This window comes from Mesoplodon densirostris, chromosome 4 (assembly GCF_025265405.1).
Source record: "Mesoplodon densirostris isolate mMesDen1 chromosome 4, mMesDen1 primary haplotype, whole genome shotgun sequence".
NCBI lineage: Eukaryota > Metazoa > Chordata > Mammalia > Artiodactyla > Ziphiidae > Mesoplodon > Mesoplodon densirostris.
The window spans coordinates 46458047-46479511 of NC_082664.1; the positions used below are offsets into that span (position 1 = coordinate 46458047).

Below are 21465 nucleotides of genomic sequence, written 5' to 3' on the forward strand. Positions count from 1 at the left end.
GAAAACCATGATGAAGAGTTTTCCACAGTAATGTTGCTAAATTTAAACCACGTTACCAGCAAAATACTTACTCATCAGGCACCATCACCATCCCCACCACAACCATCTACTGTTTACCAGTTAAATAAGAGCAAAATCGTGGCCCCACATCATTAAAAAGTAAATGAACAAGCATAAATCGACTTAAATTCTCAGTCATATTCTGCCACTCCCTCTGCTAAAACACCCTTCAATGTTTCTCCTTGGAAAAAATCCAAATTCTCCAAGCAGGACCCTAAGAGCTCTAGACCTCCCTGCTTGCCTGGCTAACTCCTCTTTACCCTTCAGCTGGCAGCTCACAGGCCACTTCCTCAGAGATCCTCCCCCTTCCACCCAGACTAAACTCTGTGCCTCCTCTTCTCATAGCGCCTTATTCTTTTTCCGCACCATGCTTTTCAAAATATTCAGATAAATGTGTATCCACGTGATTACTTATTGCTTGCCTACTCATGAGACGATTAGCTCCACGTGGACATGTTTTGGTCCCTATAGTATATCCAGTACCTAGCATGATGGCTGGCCACAGAAAAGGACTAGATAAATATACGTGGATGAATAAATTGCTAAATGCCCTATATCTATGTAATAGACCTGCTAAAAGTAAAACAGGGCTTCAGGTTTTTCTTTTAACACCTTATATAACGGGAGAAATATCTTTGAGTATTACTATTTCAAGAGCAAATATGCACACAGATGAAGATTACACAAGTCGTGATTACACAAATAGCAATTACACAACCGTGGCACATACTTGCCACCCTCATCTGACTTAGCTTGGACACGGGGACGCATGGAAGACTAAGAGGGCCCATTTCCCAGCTGCCACTGCCATCAGCAGAGGGGTCTCCCTGGTCTGCCCCCAGACTGTGGGGCAGAGGGAAGAAAAAGCACAGTCAGGGGCCAAGCACTCCAGTTCTAACGATGGTAACCATGCCACCCTTCCAGAGCTCCCTTGCACAACTCCAATCAAAGATGACCCTTTCATTACCAATACTGCAGAATCACAAATTTCACAGGAAAGCACTGCTGGTTCCGGTCAAACAGCCTCTGCCAAGGACTACCACACACCCTGGCCTTCTGATGGGAAATAGGGTGAGAGAAAGAAGATGAGAAAAACAATCCGGCAGGGCCTGGGAAGGGCCCAGAGCCAGGGACGCACAAAGAAGAGTGAGAAAGGGAATCTGGGGTGAAGTTAACACATAACTGGAAGAGCCAAGTGGGTTAACAACCGTGGCAAATAAGGACAGGCTAAAGGGCCGGATGCTCTGATGAAATCTGATAAGGAGAGTATATGTGTACACGAGTAGAATGAACTGGAGGTTATGGTAACTTACAAGTGACAATGGGCTATAAGGTCCACTGTATCTGTGGGAAATGTGGAACAGAAGTGACAATCCTTGAAATTGAAAGAGTTACAGCAGCATGCACCATGGATGCTCATGTTCGGCTGAAGACAGCCTGGGGAGTCACAGAGACTAAGGTGGGGATGGAGTCAGCGAAATATGCAGAAGGGTGATCTATAGGTCAGTGAGGGCAGGAGGCAGGGGAAGAGACAGCTTAGATGAATAATGTAGGGTTACAAAAGAAGAGCCTGAAATGGAAACAAAATGAAATCATTTCTAATGCCATGAACTGGAAAAGATGGAAAAAGAACATACTAGTGAAACACCAGGATTCAGTTAAGGTGAGGTAGTAGAAGGAGCATTTGAAGAAAAGGTTAAATACCTAAGAGACTTTGTCTAGGGGGCCAGCAGAGCAGGTGGCAGCAGGAGCGGTCGGGCAACACGGTCCAGGGATGGGAGTTTGAGGCGGAACAGGAGGAGGGAGGGATCTGTGACTAAGGTGCTAGGTTCAGGTAGGATGACATACTATGCACAAGGCCCCCAACATACAGGTACCAAGATAAATAAGAGAAAGGCGATATGGGGTAGGTGATCAGCTCACAATAAATATGTCTGGTCCACTCATCTCCCCTGGACATGGTTGACTGACCCTGTATGGGTCTATCAGATTCTCTTTCCTGAAAATTAAAAACCTTTCAAAGTGATTGAAGGTAGTTGGAGCCACTTTATAACACCCTGGAAAGAATATCTATGTTAACTCCTGTGGATACTATGGTTCTCTTCTCTCACAAAACCTGGTTACTCAAATTTTCCCCCAATTCTGAGAGCTGTGCCTACCCTAACCTTTAATAATGTCTCCATGTTTGCTTTGTTTGTTTTAGCCAGAATCATTTCTGTTGCTTATAACCAAAGTATATTTCCTGATTTAACATGGCTTCTGCCCATAGCTAACTCATTTTATAAATGAGGAAACAGAGGCCCTGAGAATGTATTTTTTTTTTACACGTTATAAGACCAAAACCTGGGACTTCCCTGGTGGCACAGTGGTTAAGAATCCACCTGCCAGTGCAGGGGACATGGGTTTGAGCCCTGGTCCGGAAAGATCCCACATGTCACAGAGCAACTAAGCCCGTGCACCACAGCTACTGAGCTTGTGCTCTAGAGCCCACGAGCCACAACTACTGAAGCCTGCACGCCTAGAGCCCGTGCTCTGCAACAAGAGAAGCCACCACAATGAGAAGCCCGCGCACCACAACGAAGAGCAGCCCCCGCTGGCTATAACTAGAGAAAGCCTGCGTGCAGCAGCAAAGACCCAACAGAGCCAAAAATAAACAAATAAATTTATTTTTTAAAAAAAGACCAAAACCCAATTGTCCCTACTATACTACTCTCAGTGATTTTTTTTTAAACAGATTTAGACAGACAGCTTCCAAAAGACTTATAATCCAAATAACATCAGATAAAATCTAGGTATAAAGGTAAAATAGAAAAAGCTAAAACTGGAGCAGATGGAGGTGGCTAATGAGTCTGGAAGAGCCACGATCTTCTAATAGTAGCTAGTGGAGGATATAGTTCATATTCTATTGTAACATGAAGCCTGTGTAACGGAAGATTTCTATAAATTTTTTTTTAAATATCTGAAGCCATTGTATTAATATAAAATTTGGATTAAAGAAAAAGTAAATGTAAAAAGGTATAGGGCCAGAGAAAGGAAAGATAAATATCAACATATAGACAAAATTATAAAGACCGTGTCTATAATATCAGAATATTTTTGGCATCATCACATGCTTAAAAACATTTGTCTTGGTATCCTTCCCCTCCAAATATTCTTGGGCTATAAAACAATTCTCATACTTCCTTGACCTTCCAAGATTCTGTGGCCATTTCACTTCCTCCTTTTCTCAGAATCTTTGAAAGGCTGATTTCCTTTGTTTACCCTATCAAGTGTTCTTTCCTTCCTAAAACTTTCACCTTATTTCCCTTTTTCTAGTCTAAAACTTGGCCACTATGTATTATTCTTTCCTGCTTCCCTGGTGTTTGATATTTTCTCATCTAACCATTCCCTCCCTAATACAAGACAATCTGAATTGGCACATTCTCACAAACTTTTTCCGTGGCACTGCTTCAGAAAGAACAACAGGAACTTTTTATAAAAAAGTTAACAGAGGTGATCTGTTGCTAAGACTGAGTATAAATACCACATATGCTTCCATGAAGCTGTTCATTTCTCTTTGAACCATGGGTTTTCAGTAAAAAATGGGAAGCAAGTCTCTTATTTATTCCACATGGTCCAAACCTATTATGATAAACAAACATGTAGAGCCAGCGCTCCATATGAAATACCTCAGGTAAATATAATTATTTTATAAAAAGAAAACTATATTACACATTAAGTAATGTATTTAATTAAAAGATAATCTAATAGACTATATCAGCCAGAATGGAAATTCAGGGTTCCCCTCCACTTATATATCAAAAAACAAATGAAATAATCATAAAAAAATGAACATTTTATATACTTCAGACTTACAAGAGGAATATGTATCAGACTTCTTATAGCACTTAGTTCTGTTTACTTCCAATCTTTCTAATAATTACACAAATTCAATTCCATGTACATGTAGATTATGTGAAAACACCCACTCCTTAAGTAACAGAAGGGAAACAGTAAATCTTAGTGAGGTTTATATCAAAATTTAACATAAAAACTCTCTTCAGGATAAAGAACATCATTTATCTTTCAACCATAACTATTCTAAATTGATAATATGCTGATTCCACTATATCCTAAATCAGTGGTTCATTATGGGGTGAGGACTGGGGGACAGACGGGAGGGGCAGGGAGGGGCGGGAGGGGAGGGGCAGGAGGGGTGGGGTGGGAGGGGACATGTGGCAAGCCCTGGAGCTACTTTTGGTTGTCTCCATGGTGGCGGCAGTTGGGGGTGGGCGGGCTGAGGTGCTACTGGCATCTAGTGGGCAGAGGCCAGGGATGCTGCGAAACATACAACGCACAGGACAGCCCCTCACAACGAAGACTATCCAGCTCAAATGGTTGAGAAACTGTCCCACAGGGAAATGAGACCGAACGGGAAGAGCAGCTGATCAGGAGTAACCGTGAGTCACCGCCGGTCCTCTCCGATCCAAGGAGCTCCTACCTTGGATGCCTGCGGCGTGGATATCACATGGACCGTGCTGGGTTTGACTCCGTTAGCCTTCGGCCGCTTGTACAGAGCAAATCTGCTTTTCCTCCGGCCTCTGTCTCCATTAGGTAAAGCACCATTGTACCTATAAACAGAGATGAGAGGGTTCATTTATTTGTAGATTTTAAAGGCATTAAGAATAAAAGTTCGATGGCCTAAGGGAAAAGACAGGAATGCTCACAGACTTGCCCACTAACCGCCCCACCAAAGGGACACAAAACAGACGGTTCACAGACTTCAGCTATAATGAAATTCAAATCACTTCCAGAAACTTAATTTGAGTGATGTACAGAGTAACTACAGGTTTCCTATTCTATAAAGTCAGACTCTTCAAATCTTTCCAGAAGAGACCGAGTATAAAATAAGCAAATGAAAACTCTGCAGAGGCCCTATTAGTGCTGGCTCAACTCAGCAAGCGCCGTCCCAATGGGCCCCGGAGAAACACTCAAGAAATATTTTTAAATGAACTAGTTAGAAACTAGCATTCTAATTAAACCTCATCTCTCACTCGCAAATCATGTTAATGTCTGTAGGATCTTTATTTGTAAGACCCAATTTAGTTACTTGCATTCTTAAAAGTTCGGAATTCTCTACCTTCATTCCCATTGCTATTTGAACCCTAGACTGTCAGGTTAGCAAAAACTAGCCTGCAAAATTAAACATAAAGTATGACTCTACAAGAAGGTTGACCATTAAAAAGCCCAAAGGTAAAAAAGATGAGTTTTAGTCCACAAACTAACAAATATCTCTAAAAGTCACCTGGAAAACACTACTGTCCTTAAGCAGATTTCCTGAATTAATACCTTAAGTCGGTACCAGTGTTTAAAAGAAATGCAGGATTGCAGGAGGGTTTCCGTTTTCACCTGTATTTTCTAACTCTGGATTAAGGGTCCCTGTATGTTCTGATCGCTTCTCATGCTGCCACACTGCCATGTCTATTCTCCAACTCCCTCTTGGCGGAAGTTCTTTTCAAGAAGGGAACCGAAAGAAGGAAGGGAATTGTTTCAAATTTGTGTGGATAAACATAACAGCTCCAAGGCTCCCTCGGAGCACCAAAGTCAGGGGCAGTGCCTGTGGTGTGGTGGCTCCACCCTCTCCTGGAAGTCCTGCCTTTGCCACTTGTCCGTCAATCCCAGAGATCATGGTGGCCAGTATGGCAAAGGGGACACAAGGCCCACTGAGAACAGTGAAAGTCAGAACAAGGGGTTTGTGGTGTTTGTTTTACAATTCAGTAGCTATAGTATGACAATGGATTTAAATTATCACCAGAAATTATTCCTGCTGTGTTTTTAATGTCTCCATTTCCATCACAAAGGAACGTCAGCAACAAGAAAATGTCTCTAGAATACCAAAATAATTTGTTTCAAGTCTTATTCCTCTCCTTTTTCTGAGGCAAGATCAGAATAATGTGCGTTGTTTTCTTAAACATATCTGTGATCACTACTACAAAGAACATATCCATGAGTAAACAACCATTATAAACTCACTTTGTCTTAATATATTTCCGTGTCACTTAAACCAAGATGAGCATCCTGTATTAAGAGAAACATACGTGAAACAATCAAAGGCAGGGCTCTAAACAATTTAGAGGGACATTTTCACCACTGTGGCCTAGAGGCAATTGGTACAAGATCTGGCAAGGTTCCTTGTGACCCTCACACTTGCCCAGCTCTCCGCTGCATCTTACTCTCAACTATATACTACTGGTCAAGGATATCGAACCTAGTAAGAGCACGGCAGATGCTTTTGAAGAGATCTGCTCACCATGACATCCCTTCTCAGGAATCCAGCCCTGAACGCCGAAGGGGAGCCCCGGCATCATGTCTGAATGAAACGGCCAGGCCAGCATCCTCCCACCACCCTGGAGCTGAATAGCTGGAGGCAGACATCCGGCCCGAGCTGGCCAATGACATTCTCATCCCGGAAAACGCAAAGCCGGACGAGAGACAACTGCCAGTCTGCGTGGGTGGCCAGAGCTGCAAGCTGGAAGCATGGGAGCTGTGGGGATGTCACAGTCTGTTCCGTGATGAAGCAGCAGAGAAGTGAGGAGTGAAGCAGATGAACAGAGACAAGCAACAAAAAGAGATGGAAAGGGCGTCCTTAAGGGCTTCTATTGGCCCAGATGTACTCTGACCCTTGTTGGTGAAATTCTTTTTAGTTTCAGCTAACTCAGGTTGGTTTCTGCTACTTGCAACCCCAAAGCCATATCTAATAGAAAGGTGAAAACACAAAAACCAGAAATGTCACCTTAACATATGCAAAAACATTTTCATTTCAACTGCCTGAGCAGAGATGCACAGATATTTCAGGGTAAGCAAATATGCCAGTCCACTTAATATGCCTGCTTACTTAATACATCTACATGACACCCAGTGAAAAATCGTGCTGGAAAGAATTAAGGTAAGAGTGGAGAAAACGGTGTCACGATGAGAAAAGTTTCGAATCAGGTTAAGCTACATGGTCATTCATTCAATATTTATAATGCCAAGTACTAGAGCTGCAATGACGAATATCAACCAACCCGTGTTCAGAGCTCTCCACTTAAAAGCTGAGAAAGACATAAAAACAAGCGTGATAAAACACTTGTGCAACAAGATGCACCAGTCATTCAAAGCACGTGGGAAGAGCCATATCGGAAGCCTTCACAGAGGAGATAGTGTGAACTTTCTTGAAATCTGAACAAGATGACTAAATGGGGAATGCAGGGCAATCGTATGTACAAAGGCAAGGAGTGGTTCAGAACTGTGGGAGCGTAGAGTTCAAGAGGAGAGATGCAGAGGGCTAAGAGGGTAAAAGGTGGGCAGGGCCCAGATTACAACCCCCTGATACTCCATGACAAGGGGCATGGCCTTTTACCCTAAGAAGAATGGGAGTTGGTAAGATGTAAGCAAAGGACTAACATAATTGCATATAAAGTAATCACGAGGGCAGCACCATGCAAGATGCACATCCGGATTAGAGTCAGGATGACTAGATGGGAGAACTATCCTAACCAGAGGAGGAACGTAGTGGGTGGCCCTCAGAAAGACAGGTCCATGTCCCAGAACCTGTGAAGGTGACCTTACTTGGAAAAAGAGTCTCTGCAGATGTAGTTAGGGATCTGGAGATGAGATCATCCTGGATTGCTGGGGGCCCTAAATCCAGTGACAAATGCCTTTAGGAGACACACACAGGGAAAGAGAGGAGACGACCAGGTGAAGATGGAGGCAGAGACTGGAGTTAGACGATCACAGGCCAAGGAAAGCCTGGAGCCACCACAAGTGGGAAGAGGCAAAGGAGAAACCTCCCCCAAGGCCTTCAGAGGCAGCACGGCCTTGCGGACACCTTGATTCCAAGACGTGAGGCCTCCAGAACCATGGGAGAACAAATTCTGCTGAGAGTTGTTTTCAATGCCAGATGAACATGAGAATTACCAGGGAAGTTTCATAAAAATATGCTTGCCTAGGGCTTCCCTGGTGGCGCAGTGGTTGAGAGTCCGCCTGCCGACGCAGGGGGCGCGGGTTTGTGCCCCGGTCTGGGATGATCCCGCGTGCCGCGGAGCGGCTGGGCCCGGGAGCCGTGGCCACTGGGCCTGTGCGTCCGGGGCCTGTGCTCCGCAATGGGAGAGACCGCAGCAGTGAGAGGCCCGCATATCGCAAAAAACAAAAAACAAACAAACAAACAAAATATATGCTTGCCTAAGTCTCAAGAGATGCTGATTCAGTAGCTCTGGGACAGAACTGTTCCACAGGTGATGCTTACTTGCAGCTACAGTTGAGGACCCTGGTTTTAAAGGCAAAAAATCAATAGTATTTGGTGACCTATGATGTGGCCGCACCAAGTGAGGGACAGAGAAAGGGAATATCACATAGGCTCCCAGCCAAGGCCAAGGCGACGGCATTATTAGAAATAGGAATTACAGGGACATCCAGGGGAAGACATGTATGAGGCAAGAGAAATTATAAACTTGGGTGCCTGCACCATACAGGTGTGGAAGTTAAAATCATGAGAGCAAATGAGATTACTCAAGAAAATGTACAGAATAAAGTAAAGAAGGCAAGGACAGACCCTGGGAAAGATGACCATTTAAAGAAATAAACCGTAATTCACAGAACTATTTGTCAAAAAAGTGACTTTCAACATATGTAAATTTTAAACAAAATAAATACCTTTTATATCTTCAAAAAAATAAAGAAATAAACCCTTCTTAGTCATAGGCAGAAGGACCAGGGCCAGTAGAAAGTTGCATTACCAAAGACAGGAGAAGAGAGAATTTTAACAGTGTTAAATCAGTTAAGAGGCCAGTCAGAAATGTGCAAGTATGATCTGGAAAAGAACAGGTCATTACTGACATCACCCACCTTCAGAGCAAACTAGCAATGCTCTCTCCTTCCCATCTTCTCATGGCCAAGAACCTCAAAAGAGGGCTCCACACCCACCGTCCGAATTCCCTACCTGTCGACTCTTCAGCCCACTATTATTTGCTTCCAAATCTAAAGGTACATTTGCTCATAAAGGCAAAAAAGTGTTATTCCATGAAAGAGGGTCAGAATGCTGTCTGGCCCGGCAAGCTTTTCAGCCAGCAAGTTTGTAGAAATAAGATTTCCAAGTGCTGCGGGCATACCTGTCTCAGCTGCTAAACAAGGGTATTTTGATTCAAACCCACAAGTTGCCTTTCAAGCTTCAAATTTTTAAAAAAATTCTGGAGACTAAAAACATCCACTTATTTAGTAAATGTGTGATGAAAATGTAGCTCTTCATATATGCAGGGCAAATAGGTGGTAAAGGTATTTGGAAGCTTCAGAGGACAATGAAAAACCCTTGTAAGAAACCTCACAAGGTAAGAAATGTTTTATCTTGGTTTAAAATTCAGAGTTCACACATTAATTCTTTTTAGTAGCATTTGCTGTGCATTTACTATGTGCCAAGAAACCTTGTAAGGGAGGCTCCTCGTGGGCAGATAAGAGGCCTGAATGACTGGAACACGCATAAGTTGCACGGCTGGGAAGGCACAGATAGGACTCAAATCTACATCTGGTTTTGTCTGACTCCATATTTCATACTCTTTCCAGTAGCCAACACTGACAATTTTTAAATTCAAGGCATTTCCTGGCAAACACCATAAAGATACATTCTTGAGAAGATGCCTGCCACCTAAAAAATGCATTTGTCAAAAAGAATTTTCTATAGGAAATAACAGCAAGAGAGGGCGTGCCAGGGGCTCCCAGCCACACTTCGGAGGCATCACATTTGATCTTAACCAGTCTGAACTCACAGAGCAGCACCTGTGTGGGCTACAGAAGTGAAGGCGTCATCAGCATCAAACGGCCACATTCCAGAGGCAGCCCAGCTTCCCATTACAGACTGAAGGCTCTGCCCTCCCTCGAAAGCAGTATCTCTGTCACCTGCACATATAAATCACAAGCAACTACTAGCTAAGACAGACTTTACACTGCAGATGAACAGGCCGGGGACACTAGAGACAAGAGATGTGAAGGGCATTGGAGTCTGATAAACCCCTGCACCGTGGCCCCCCGGTCTCGAGGAGTGCACGTCAATTCACCACGATAGTGAACGCACTAACGCACTGCTGCAACCGTGCATATGGAGATGCACGTAAACCAGTAAGTGCCTGACACTGGCTTTACATCATTACAGCCCGAACTCATTATTTAAGCTATCAGATGCATCTGGACTTGCACTGCCCGACTGAACTCCATACATAAAGCCCAGGGACACAACAATATCTATTTTCCTGTGCCTAACAAATGCTGCGTATTGTACGGTTTCATAAAATAAATAATAGACTTTCATTTCCAGCCAGAGAACTAACTATGGCGGCACCATTACAGTCTACTCCCTCTGGGATAACCTGCTGCAGCTTTTTAAACATCAATTCATTTAGAAAATCTTCCTGGGCTTGGCCTCCCAATGAAAATTCTCAATGCCCCATTTCTGGTTGGAAATGGTCTCTGCTCCAAGTAGCTACTTCAGAGCTACTGAATATGAAAATATATTTATATATAAAATATGTAGATGCATATATTCATTCAAGATAGCATCAAGCAAAGTACATGGGGTGAGCCAGGCCCACGGCTGTGTGCTGAGGGGCTAAGGATACGAGACATCCCGTCTCTTAACAGACTCAGTCAGGTGGAGAAGACAGATCAGGTGACAGATAGTTATAAAACAATACTGATAAGTGCTAATGAAAGTGAGTTAGAAAACACAATGGAAAAAAAAATCAGAACAGTAACTTTTGGATTACTTTAGGACACGGTGACAAGTCCTGGCATGCCCTACATGTGTGATTCAAGTCACGGAACCTTATTAATAGCCTTCTTCACCAACCCTGTGTGACACCACCAGTCGATCTCCCATTTATCTCACACCGTTTGGACTGGATGCTCTTTGAGGAGTTTCCCATTTCTTTGTGTACCTTCCCTTCACCTCTACGTGGTACCTTAAAACCAAGGAGGGGATCGATGAAACAGTCACCACATTAATATGGAAATAATAATAGTGGTGTAAGGGATCAAGAGAGGAATTCTAGCTCCAACTCTTTTCCTAGCTGGTGCTGTGAACTTACCTAAGATGGGACTGTTTCCTCAGCTACAAAGACAGCAACACAAAATAACAATTTCAAGTTTAAAAAGAGATTCCCAAACCTCTTTCAAACATTTCAATCTGATATGGACAGAGAAGGCATTTCATCCAACTCAAATACCAGGATCCTGTCTAAGAAGGGTGAAGGTTGTGGCTATTATTTTAACAACTGGCTTTGATCTGCTGCCACACTTCCAAAGACCCCTCAAATCTTTATGGCAGTTGAGGTATGGCAGTTATAGCTACAGGTTGAAGTTTTCCTTATCTTGAGGTTTTTTTAGCTTCCCCAGACCAAAATATTTCCCAAGGCAAAACATTAAAACATTCTTTCTATCAGGAACGCAGTACTGCTCCCACACACAGATTTTCAGCCATTCGTCCAGGATTTATACACCCACACACTCTCATCCAGCCCCACTATAGCAAAAGATACAGCATGAAGGCCAGAGGGAGACCCATCCTGGCTCTGCGTCCCATCCCATACTTGCACAAGTCCCTGAACATCTCAGAACCTCACTTTCCCTCCCCATAAAGTAGGAAGAAGGCCTAACATTCTACCACTTGGATTCTGGAGCAGCGTGGTGGTGGGAGATGAGAGCAAAGCTATCCGGAAAGGCCCTGACCCCAGCCTCAACAGCACCGTATCCGCAATGACCAGGGCAGGGACTCTGTTCTCTCCTGCATTCATTCAACTCCTATGACTCTAAAGGCCACACTTCCCTACTTGCTTCTTCCTCCAACCAGCCCATACGAAAGCAAAGAGCATGGAAAGCAAATCCAGTCCACCTAAAACACAGAGGAACTGTTTATGAAAAGAAAAATATTTCTTATCTAATACTTAGCCATCTAGTTCTTTGAGGTCATTCTCCTTCCTTTTTCATCTCAAATTGGTACTGTCACTAAAAAACACAAGATAAAGTTTTTTTTACTGTATTGAATCTCTGATTTTTGAGCATTGCTGGGAGGCCAACAGTAGAGCGTTTTTACTGAATACTGGAAGGTATGCAAAACGTCAGGAATAGAAAAGGCTATTTATGTTACTCTTAAAACACTGACGACTAACGTCTTTTATTCTGCCGTTGGCACCAACAGTCCAAAATATCTCTGATTAAATACATATTAATATAATATTAGTCATTTATGTCAAAGAATCTTTTTTACCCTATGGGTGAAAAATATTTTTCAAGTATTACCCTGCAGTAATTTTTGATTCCTAAAAGAGAAGATATCACACAAAGGGAAAAAGCCCAAGTATAGCAAGAAATGAATTTGATATAGTACAAGATTTGTACACAATTCACGAAGCAGGTAAAGACATCATTTTATCTTATTCCTGAATTAGTACCATCTTTTTCTTGGGCGGGGGGCGGTCTGAGTCATAGCTCTGCCATTAGTAGCTATGTGTTTTAACCTGTTTTTTAAATTGAAGTATAGTTACTTTACAATGTTGTGTTAGTTTCAGATGTACAGCAAAGTGATTCAGTTTCTTACACACACACACACACACACCTGTTCTTTTTCAGATTCTTTTCCATTACAGGTTATTATAAAATATTCAATATAGTTCCCAGTAGGTCCTTGTTGTTTATTTTTGTGTATCTGTTAATCCCAAACTCCTAATTTATCTCCCCCCCAATTCCATAACCATAACCATAAGTTTGTTTCCTATGTCTGTGAGTCTATTTGTTTTATAAATAAGTTCATTTGTATCATTTTTTTAGATTCCACATATAAGTAATATCATATGATACTTATCTGACTTACTTCACTTAAATATGATAATCTCTAGAATTAGTACCACTTTACACTCCACACTGCTTTACATAGTTCACCAATTAATAATTTTGAAAACCAAATTAAATCCCACACATTCCTTTTTTAATCACTCCAACATTTGCTTATTTTAGCTTCTCATCACCTAAATTAAGACAGGTATATAAATTGTATGTGGTAGACTGAACTACTGGTCACAGTTCTTCACTCCTCCCTGAAGACATGCCCTTTGACATGGCTTTATACCTCCAGTAAACTTCCTTGCCCTGGACTTTGGGTTGGACCATGTGACTTGCTTTAGCCAATGGGATTTTTTTAAAAGTCCTACAGGATGAGTATACTTTATTTATTTATTTTATTTATTTTTTTGGCTGTGTTATGTCTTCTTTGCTGCACATGGGCTTTCTCTAGTTGTGGCAACTGGGGGCTACTCTTCGTTGTGGCACACAGGCTTCTCATTGCAGTGGCTTCTCTTGTTGCGGAGCACAGTCTCTAGGCACACAGGCTTCAGTAGTTGTAGCTCGCGGGCTCTAGAGCACAGGCTCAGTAGTTGTGGCATGTGGGCTCAGTAGTTGTGGCTCACGGGCTCTAGAGCGCAGGCTCAGTAGTTGTGGCGCACGGGCTTAGTTGCTCCACAGCATGTGGGATCTTCCCGGACCAGGGATCGAACCCGTGTCTCCTGCATTGGCAGGCGGATTCTTAACCACTGCGCCACCAGGGAAAAAAAAAAACAAGCAGGGGCATGCACTGTGGTTGGCGGTTGGGATTATCCTGTCATGGCCATAGGAAGAGTATGTCCCAGTCAACCTGCCGAGGAGGACGAGTGACAACGAGCCACATACATGCGATGCAAGCAAAGCCACTCCATCACAGCCTAGTGCAGAGCCACCTCAACAACCCACAGTCATGAGAACAAATGATTGTAGTTTCAAGTCGCTGAGTTTGGTGATGATTGGTCACACGGCATTATACGGCAAAAAGTAAATGAATTTCGAAAGCAAATTAACTTAAGTAGCTTCTTCAGTAGTCAAAAACTTTAGTGGACTAAAAACACAAAAATACAAAATATATACCCATTGAAAGTTTTATATAAAGAATACTCTTTCAATATGAAGGAAAAAGTCTAAAATTAGAGATAATTCCAAATGTGTCGCTTTTTAAATTGGCTATAAAGAATGAGATTTTTTTAAAATGCATACTTTGGGCTTCCCTGGTGGCGCAGTGGTTGAGAGTCTGCCTGCCGATGCAGGGGACACGGGTTCGTGCCCCAGTCCGGGAAGATCCCACATGCAGCGGACTGGCTGGGCCCGTGAGCCATGGCTGCTGAGCCTGCATGTCCAGAGCCTGTGCTCCGCAACGGGAGAGGCCACAACAGTGAGAGGTCCGCGTACCACAAAAAAAAAAAAAAAAAAAATGCATACTTCTTCAAGAGGGAGACAAAATATCAAATTGGATGTCCTTTTCTTTTTCTTCAATAAATCATTATGTCAACTAAAATCGGTGGTCCCTCAAATAAGCTACATGATGTGTATGTAAAAAGGACTTACTCTCTAAAAGTCAAATTTTGACATAAAAGAATTAGGATAAAACTAATTATTTGGCAAAGCACTGATTTTTTTCAAACTGTTTACACACAACTTCTACTATAATAAGAGGCCTCTAAAAAGTGACCATCTCGGGCTTCCCTGGTGGCGCAGTGGTTGAGAGTCCGCCTGCCGATGCAGGGGATGCAGGTTCTTGCCCCGGTCTGGGAAGATCCCACATGCCGCGGAACGGCTGGGCCCGTGAGCCATGGCCGCTGAGCCTGCGCGTCCAGAGCCTGTGCTCTGCAACGGGAGAGGCCACAACAGTGAGAGGCCCGAGTACTGCAAAAACAAAAACAAACAAACAAAAAAAGTGAGCATCTCAAAGGATGCTCGAAAAGGAAGCATCTTAAACTAGCATTGGGCCCATCGTCTAATATGTACTAAGCTACAGGCATTTCAAATAAAGAACTTGATGGTACAAAGAAATTTGATTTCTTGCCTTAGTACTTATGTAAGTATTAAAGCTAGAAGTAGAAACTAGCAGTGGAATCTCTTCATAGTTTATAACTTACATACTTATAACTTATTATAACTATTCCTAACTACTAAAATAATTCCTTCCAATCTCTTTTCCTTTTTTTAAATTTCATGGCATGCCTCTCTTACTACTCCTAAAAGGAATCACACTAATGTATGTCTTACTTTTACTAATGTTTGTTTACTTTAAACTTTGAGTATGCACAGTGAATTTTTAGAAATTCCTAGAAATACAGACATGCCAGAGCAAGCAAATCTAACTTTTGAACATTACTGGGCAATGCCCTGACAATTCCTTACTAAAGAGATATGTAATTGATATCGTATGCAAATTAAGTTCTCAGGACAATTTGTTATAAAATATATTAGCTTTATTCAATTACCCATGGCAGAATGGGGGAGGGTGATTTTATATCAAACATATAAATACTCTTTAATGAGCTACAAAGCATAAAGCCATTTGTGGCTTTACATCATGTACATTGATGCTACATAGATTCACTCCCTTTCATATAACTTTTCTAAAGAAGACTGTTTTATTTCTAGAACATTTACACATAACTAATAGCTGAAACAAGATTAGAAAATATTAGAAATAAAAATGTGTACAAAAATCAAGTTTATTTCAAGAAATGGAAGCCTTCTCTAAAACCTCATTTTATAACAGCCCAGTAGTAGGTGAATCAGGTCAATTAGACAAAAGGGCTTCTGAGCCTCTCTGTAGGAAATGACTTTCCTACAACCAACCCCTCAGTGCTACAGAAGCTTATTATCTAGAAGTTAATTTTGGTCTGGAGCATTAACCCAACAGCTGCAAAAGAAAAAAAAATTCATATTCATCCTGAAAATATATTAACTTGTCAATTATCACAAATAATACCTGATTTTTAATGGATACTAGCAGGCAGTGAACAGCCATGTGTATCACCTGAATTCAGGGAGAATCTCATCAAGAATTCAAGAACTGGAACACACCAGAGGTTCCCCCAACCCGCGCAACTTTCCCAATTTACCAATTATTGAATTATGAGAAGATTCTTAGGAAATTTCTAGCCATATTCAGAAAAGCACAGTTCGAGAGTTACAAATGACCTTAGATATATACTGGTGCATTGCAAAGATCTGCACTGTCCAATATGGTAACCACTAGCTATATGAGGCTATTCAAATTTTAACTACAATTAAATAAAATTAAAAACTGTTCACACTAGCCACATTACAAGTATCTGACAGCCACATGTGGCCAGTGGCTACTATACGGAACAGCAGAGCTATAGAACATTTCCATCATCACAGAAAGTTCGACTGCACAGTGCTGGTATAGATTTCAAGCAAGTCAAATAAAGAGCATCTTCAAGATACCCAGCCAATACCTAGTTCAATTCTGTCTTCAGGATTTCTAAAATTTGACAGTTTGGGGACACTGTGTTTCTAAAAGAGTTCCTTGGAATAATGCCAGGGTCTAGAAGACATTGTCAAACTCCATCTCTCCACTTGAAGATGTTTGTCTATCAGGTAATTAAGAAAATGTCCTACTGCCTTTTGAGGGGGAAAAAAAAACATTCTGGTATCAAAAAATTTATTTTGCTTGAAGCTGAAACACTTTCTCTAGGGACACATTTTGCAATGTGCAATGTAAGTTCTGGCAAAGCGTGATTCACATATAAAAATTCACTTTATAAACAACTTCTAAATTCAGATTTAATTCATATATTGAAAAGGCATTTGATAGAAGTCTTCATCCATTTCAGATTAATGTTTCTAAGAGCTGAAAATAAAAGAATATTTCCTTCCCATAATTATTTAAAGGTAAAAGAGTAAAATAAAAGCATTTATATTAAAAATCAGGAGCAAAACAAGATGCTTACTATTACCATTTTTATTAAACACTTCTAAAATAATCCTAGTCTAACTAAAAAAACTGAATTAGAAATAAGGGGTATTAACTGTAGGAAAAGAAGATATTAAGGTAGTATTATTGCTGTAATAATTAAAACAATGTATTACTTGAGAACAAAAATCACAAACCAATGGAGAAGAAATGTTCCAGAAATAGACCCTTGACTACGTAAGAAAGTAATATAAGATGAAGAAAGGGCCACCAGTCAATGGGAAAGAAATTGGATTACTCAATTGTGTACAAAAACCAACTATCTAATTTGAAAGAAAAAAATTGCTTAGATCTGCATGTTACATCCTACCACAAAACAAATTCTAAAATACTAAAAAGATAAATATGAAAAATAGTCATAAAACCAAAGAAAACAAAGTTGATTATTTATCATATCCTTGAGTAATAATGTTCTAAACTCAGTTAAAAAAAAACTGCAAAGAAAAAGATTGGTACACTTAAATATGTAAAAATCTGAAACTTCTGCATGTCAAGAATTGTAAAATTACATGTCCAACAAAACTAGAAAAAACATTGGCAATAATATGACAAAAGGTTAACATCGTTAATAGGTAAATGTTTTTACAAGTAAAAGATAAAACAGACATCCCCAAAGATATGCAATAGAAAAATAAGCAAAGAACATGAATAGAAAATTCACAGAGAAAAAACAATGGCTAATGAACATATTTTTTTAATGCTCAATCTCATCAGTAATCAAAAAATACAAATTAGGGCTTCCCTGGTGGCGCAGTGGTTGGGAGTCCGCCTGCCGATGCAGGGGACACGGGTTTGTGCCCTGGTCCGGGAGGATCCCACATGCCGCGGAGCGGCTGGGCCCGTGAGCCATGGCCACTAAGCCTGCGTGTCCGGAGCCTGTGCTCCGCAACGGGAGAGGCCACAACAGTGAGAGGCCCGCGTACCGCAAAAAAAAAAAAAAAAATACAAATTAAAGCAAGATTTCATTATTTGCCAATAAAATTACAAAACTGTTGAAATGACACAGTTACTCTAATATACCACTGGTGAGAATGTGAATTGGTACAATCTCTCCGTAAAATAATTTACCAGTATGTATCAACACCCTTAATAAAAGTACTCATGTTCTTTGACCTAGTAATTCTAATTTGAGGGAATCTATCCCCACGACATAATTTTGAAATACAGTATAGAGTTTTATGCACAAAGATGTTAACTATGTCATTATTTATAATGGCAAAAGACTGGGAATAACCTAAATGTTCAGTAATAATGGATTAAGTAGATAATGTAATTCTACATGATGAAATTACATTTACTACAAATTCTTAATAGCAATGAAAAAGGATTTTGAAAACCAGAATACAAAATATGCAAATGGTATGTCTAATATGTTCAAAATATTTAATATTCATAGGGAAAGTGAAATAAAAAACCAAAATATTAATCGTGATTATTGTTAGAAAGTATCATTATGTGATTCAATTCTTATTTATATTTTTCGATATCTTCTAAACATCTATGTTGAGTATTTTTTAAATCAGAATTAAACATTTTAAAAAGCATATATTTCATTAAATAAAGGTGGACTCATTGTTTTAATTTCTAATACAGTATTAATCAATTTAGATCTGAAACAAGACCCAGAAATAAAATCAACCCTGAGGATGGGAAGAGGATTAAATTTATATTCAAAAGAAGGACACAGGGCTTCCCTGGTGGCGCAGTGGTTGAGAGTCCGCCTGCCGATGCAGGAGACACGGGTTCGTGCCCCGGTCCGGGAAGATCCCACATGCCGCGGAGCGGCTGGGCCCGTGAGCCATGGCCGCTGAGCCTGTGCGTCCGGAGCCTGTGCTCCGCGGCGGAAGAGGCCACAGCAGTCAGAGGCCCGCGTACAGCAAAAAAAATAAATAAATAAAAGAAGGCCACAATGTGTCTAAACTGTTAAATGGTCACACTGAAGACACCATTCATGCACAGATATCTCTGGCACACAAGTAGAACTTGGTTTTTCACAGCTGGGGAAGCTGTTACTTTACAAAAATCTCTTCGCACCTATCATTCTTGAACTTTTAAAACTTTTAAAAATTCCCAAGTTTTCTACTTCTACTAGAGATATTCATGACATATATATACTTATTTATTTTATGTATAATCTTAGTCAAACTTCTAACTCATGTAATTTATCATTAGATTACGAAAATGGTTTCTAGGACTTAAAGACAGAAACTTCTGAAAAATTTTAATCTGCAACTTCTGTTACCAGATTAATTCCTAAAAGAGAGAATTCTCAGCACCACTAATCAGGCAATGTCAAACTTTCATGTCTTTCTGATGGTTTCTCTCCAGAGGAATACGGTATTAGGCCTTATATTCACACCTTGACTCTGATGAAATTAAGAGCAGGAATTGCAGGCAACTCGTACAATTAGCAGCATCATCTGCATTAAACTTTGAGGCAGATCAGGACTTTTCATACTGCCAAAACTAGTACATATAGAGCTCCATTTTCCAGAAATAGTTATAGCATCACTAGTCAAATCAATAAATCAAAAAAATTCATTTTCAAGTCATTCTGTCAAGTGAATTAAAGAAAATAAGCAGGTTTTTCTGCTCACATCCTTCACAGCTTTTAATATGCTAATGTGCCCTATGAATTGCCAAGCGGAAGACAGGGCAGGCAGTATTTCCCACTGACTTGGTCTAACATCCCACTCTCATGGCACACGCAGAGCCAAGCATTTCCTGGAATACTGCTCTAAGCGTTCAAGTTTGGGAACAGCCAAGGTAGGTGTGCATATACACCATGCAGCCCACTGTTACTACAAACACATGGGATAATGTACTAGAGAAAAAGCAGGAGTTAGAAACAACTGGATTGCATATTGCCTTTCCCATTTATACACATTTTCTAATTAACATCAACTGGAAATGGACTTCACTTTACAGTCATCTTTTTAGTACTACAACTACTATAAGGAAGAAAGAATGTTATAAATTAATATAGTTATAAATAGAATGTTTAATTTACTTCCTTGGTATATTAATGACAAGCCACAGTGAAGGAAGAGCTAGAAATGAGAAATTGAGAGGTCAAAGCCACAAACACAGCTCATAAACCTTTCTCATACTGACCCAAGGGAGGCCTAAACAAGACCTGTGCAAGGCAGGAGCCTAAAAGTTCCTGGGACCCACAGTGATTTACAATAAAGCTGTGGCTACCCAGAAACCTCGGCTAATGAGGCAGGCTGGGAGCCACAGCCTCTGGTTTTCCTTCCATGCAAGAGACTGCTCACTGACCCCCAATACTCATACTCCCTTCTACCTTTTAGAAAAATAATCACAATTGCTGACATGTATATAATGCTTCCTTTGTGCCAGGCACTGCCCTGAATGCTTTCAACATAGTAACTTAATGGAATGAATCCTCACCGTATCTCTATGAGGCAGGTGTTTCTACTACCCCCATTTCAAAGACAAGAAAACAGGCACAGAGAGGTGAAGCAACTTCCCCAAAGTCTCACAGCCATTCAGTGGCAGAGCTGGGACTCTAACCAGTCCATCCCAAGTTTCCCTTGCAACTAGGTGTGGTCATGTGACTGAGACAATGCAGCAGGACCATAAATGATGTATACAACTTCTGATTCCTCTCCTTAAGGTTGAAACCACTTTCCCTAACTGAGGCTGGAGCACAGATGGGAGACAGGACCGCTTGTACTCTGAGAGACCAGCTTCCCAAGAGTAACATGAATGCATCTGGGTTTCTGAATGACCCTGTGGACTACAGCAACCATGGACTGCTCCATGTTGGGCTTTTGCATGAGAGGAAACATCTATCACATTTCAGCTATATTATTTAGGTGTATTTTGTACACCTATATTATTTAGAGATAATCTCTTTATTAAGAGATACTTAACCTCATTTTGTTTTAGCTCAAAACATACTTTGTTTTCTTACATAAACTCTATTCATAATTTGTTTCTTAATAACTTGGTTCTCAGCTTTGGTCCAGATAATAACTATCACTTATTAAATGCTTACTTGACACTGTTCTAAGCACACGTATTAACTCCTCTAATCCTCTTAACAAATCTATATTGCGGGGGGGGGGCACAGGGACTGTTAATATCCTCACCCAACAGATGAGAAACTGAGGCCCTGGTAAGCAACCTGTCTACCGTCACAGAGCTGGGGTGAAAACCCAAACACTCTGAATAAGTCCTAGCAGAACAGGTATGTTCCAGTGGTTGAGGTATTATCAAGTTCATGGTTAGCAAGTTCAGTCCCCTGAGGAACATACATCACTTACAATACAGTGTTGCTCTAAAATGGGTCTGGGTAAAGTGCAAAGGGAGCACCAAGGATGGAGCACCTGTGCCAGTCAAGTATGGGCTAAAGAGACACGGGGTCCAGAGAGAGGTCACAGCGGAGAAAGCTGTAGAGCAGTGCACTGGATGGGAAGTAAAAATTCACCAGGTGGATGGGGGCAGGGGGCAGGAAAAAGCAGAAGGGACTCTATATGCAAAAGCCATGTGGCATTAAACCCCTAAAATTGCTCCCAGAGCTACCAAGAAGCTTCAAAGAGGCG

At 41.1% G+C, this 21465-nt stretch overlaps 1 protein-coding gene across 1 annotated transcript in view; it reads right to left on the minus strand.

Annotated features, from left to right (window-relative positions):
* The window catches only part of PELI2 (pellino E3 ubiquitin protein ligase family member 2), a 206302-nt gene that overhangs the window by 148870 nt on the left and 35967 nt on the right, over nucleotides 1-21465 (minus strand). Inside the window, exon 2 of the mRNA XM_060098092.1 lies at nucleotides 4541-4670. Coding sequence (XP_059954075.1) covers nucleotides 4541-4670 — 130 coding nt within the window. The remainder of the gene's footprint in view (nucleotides 1-4540; nucleotides 4671-21465) is intronic.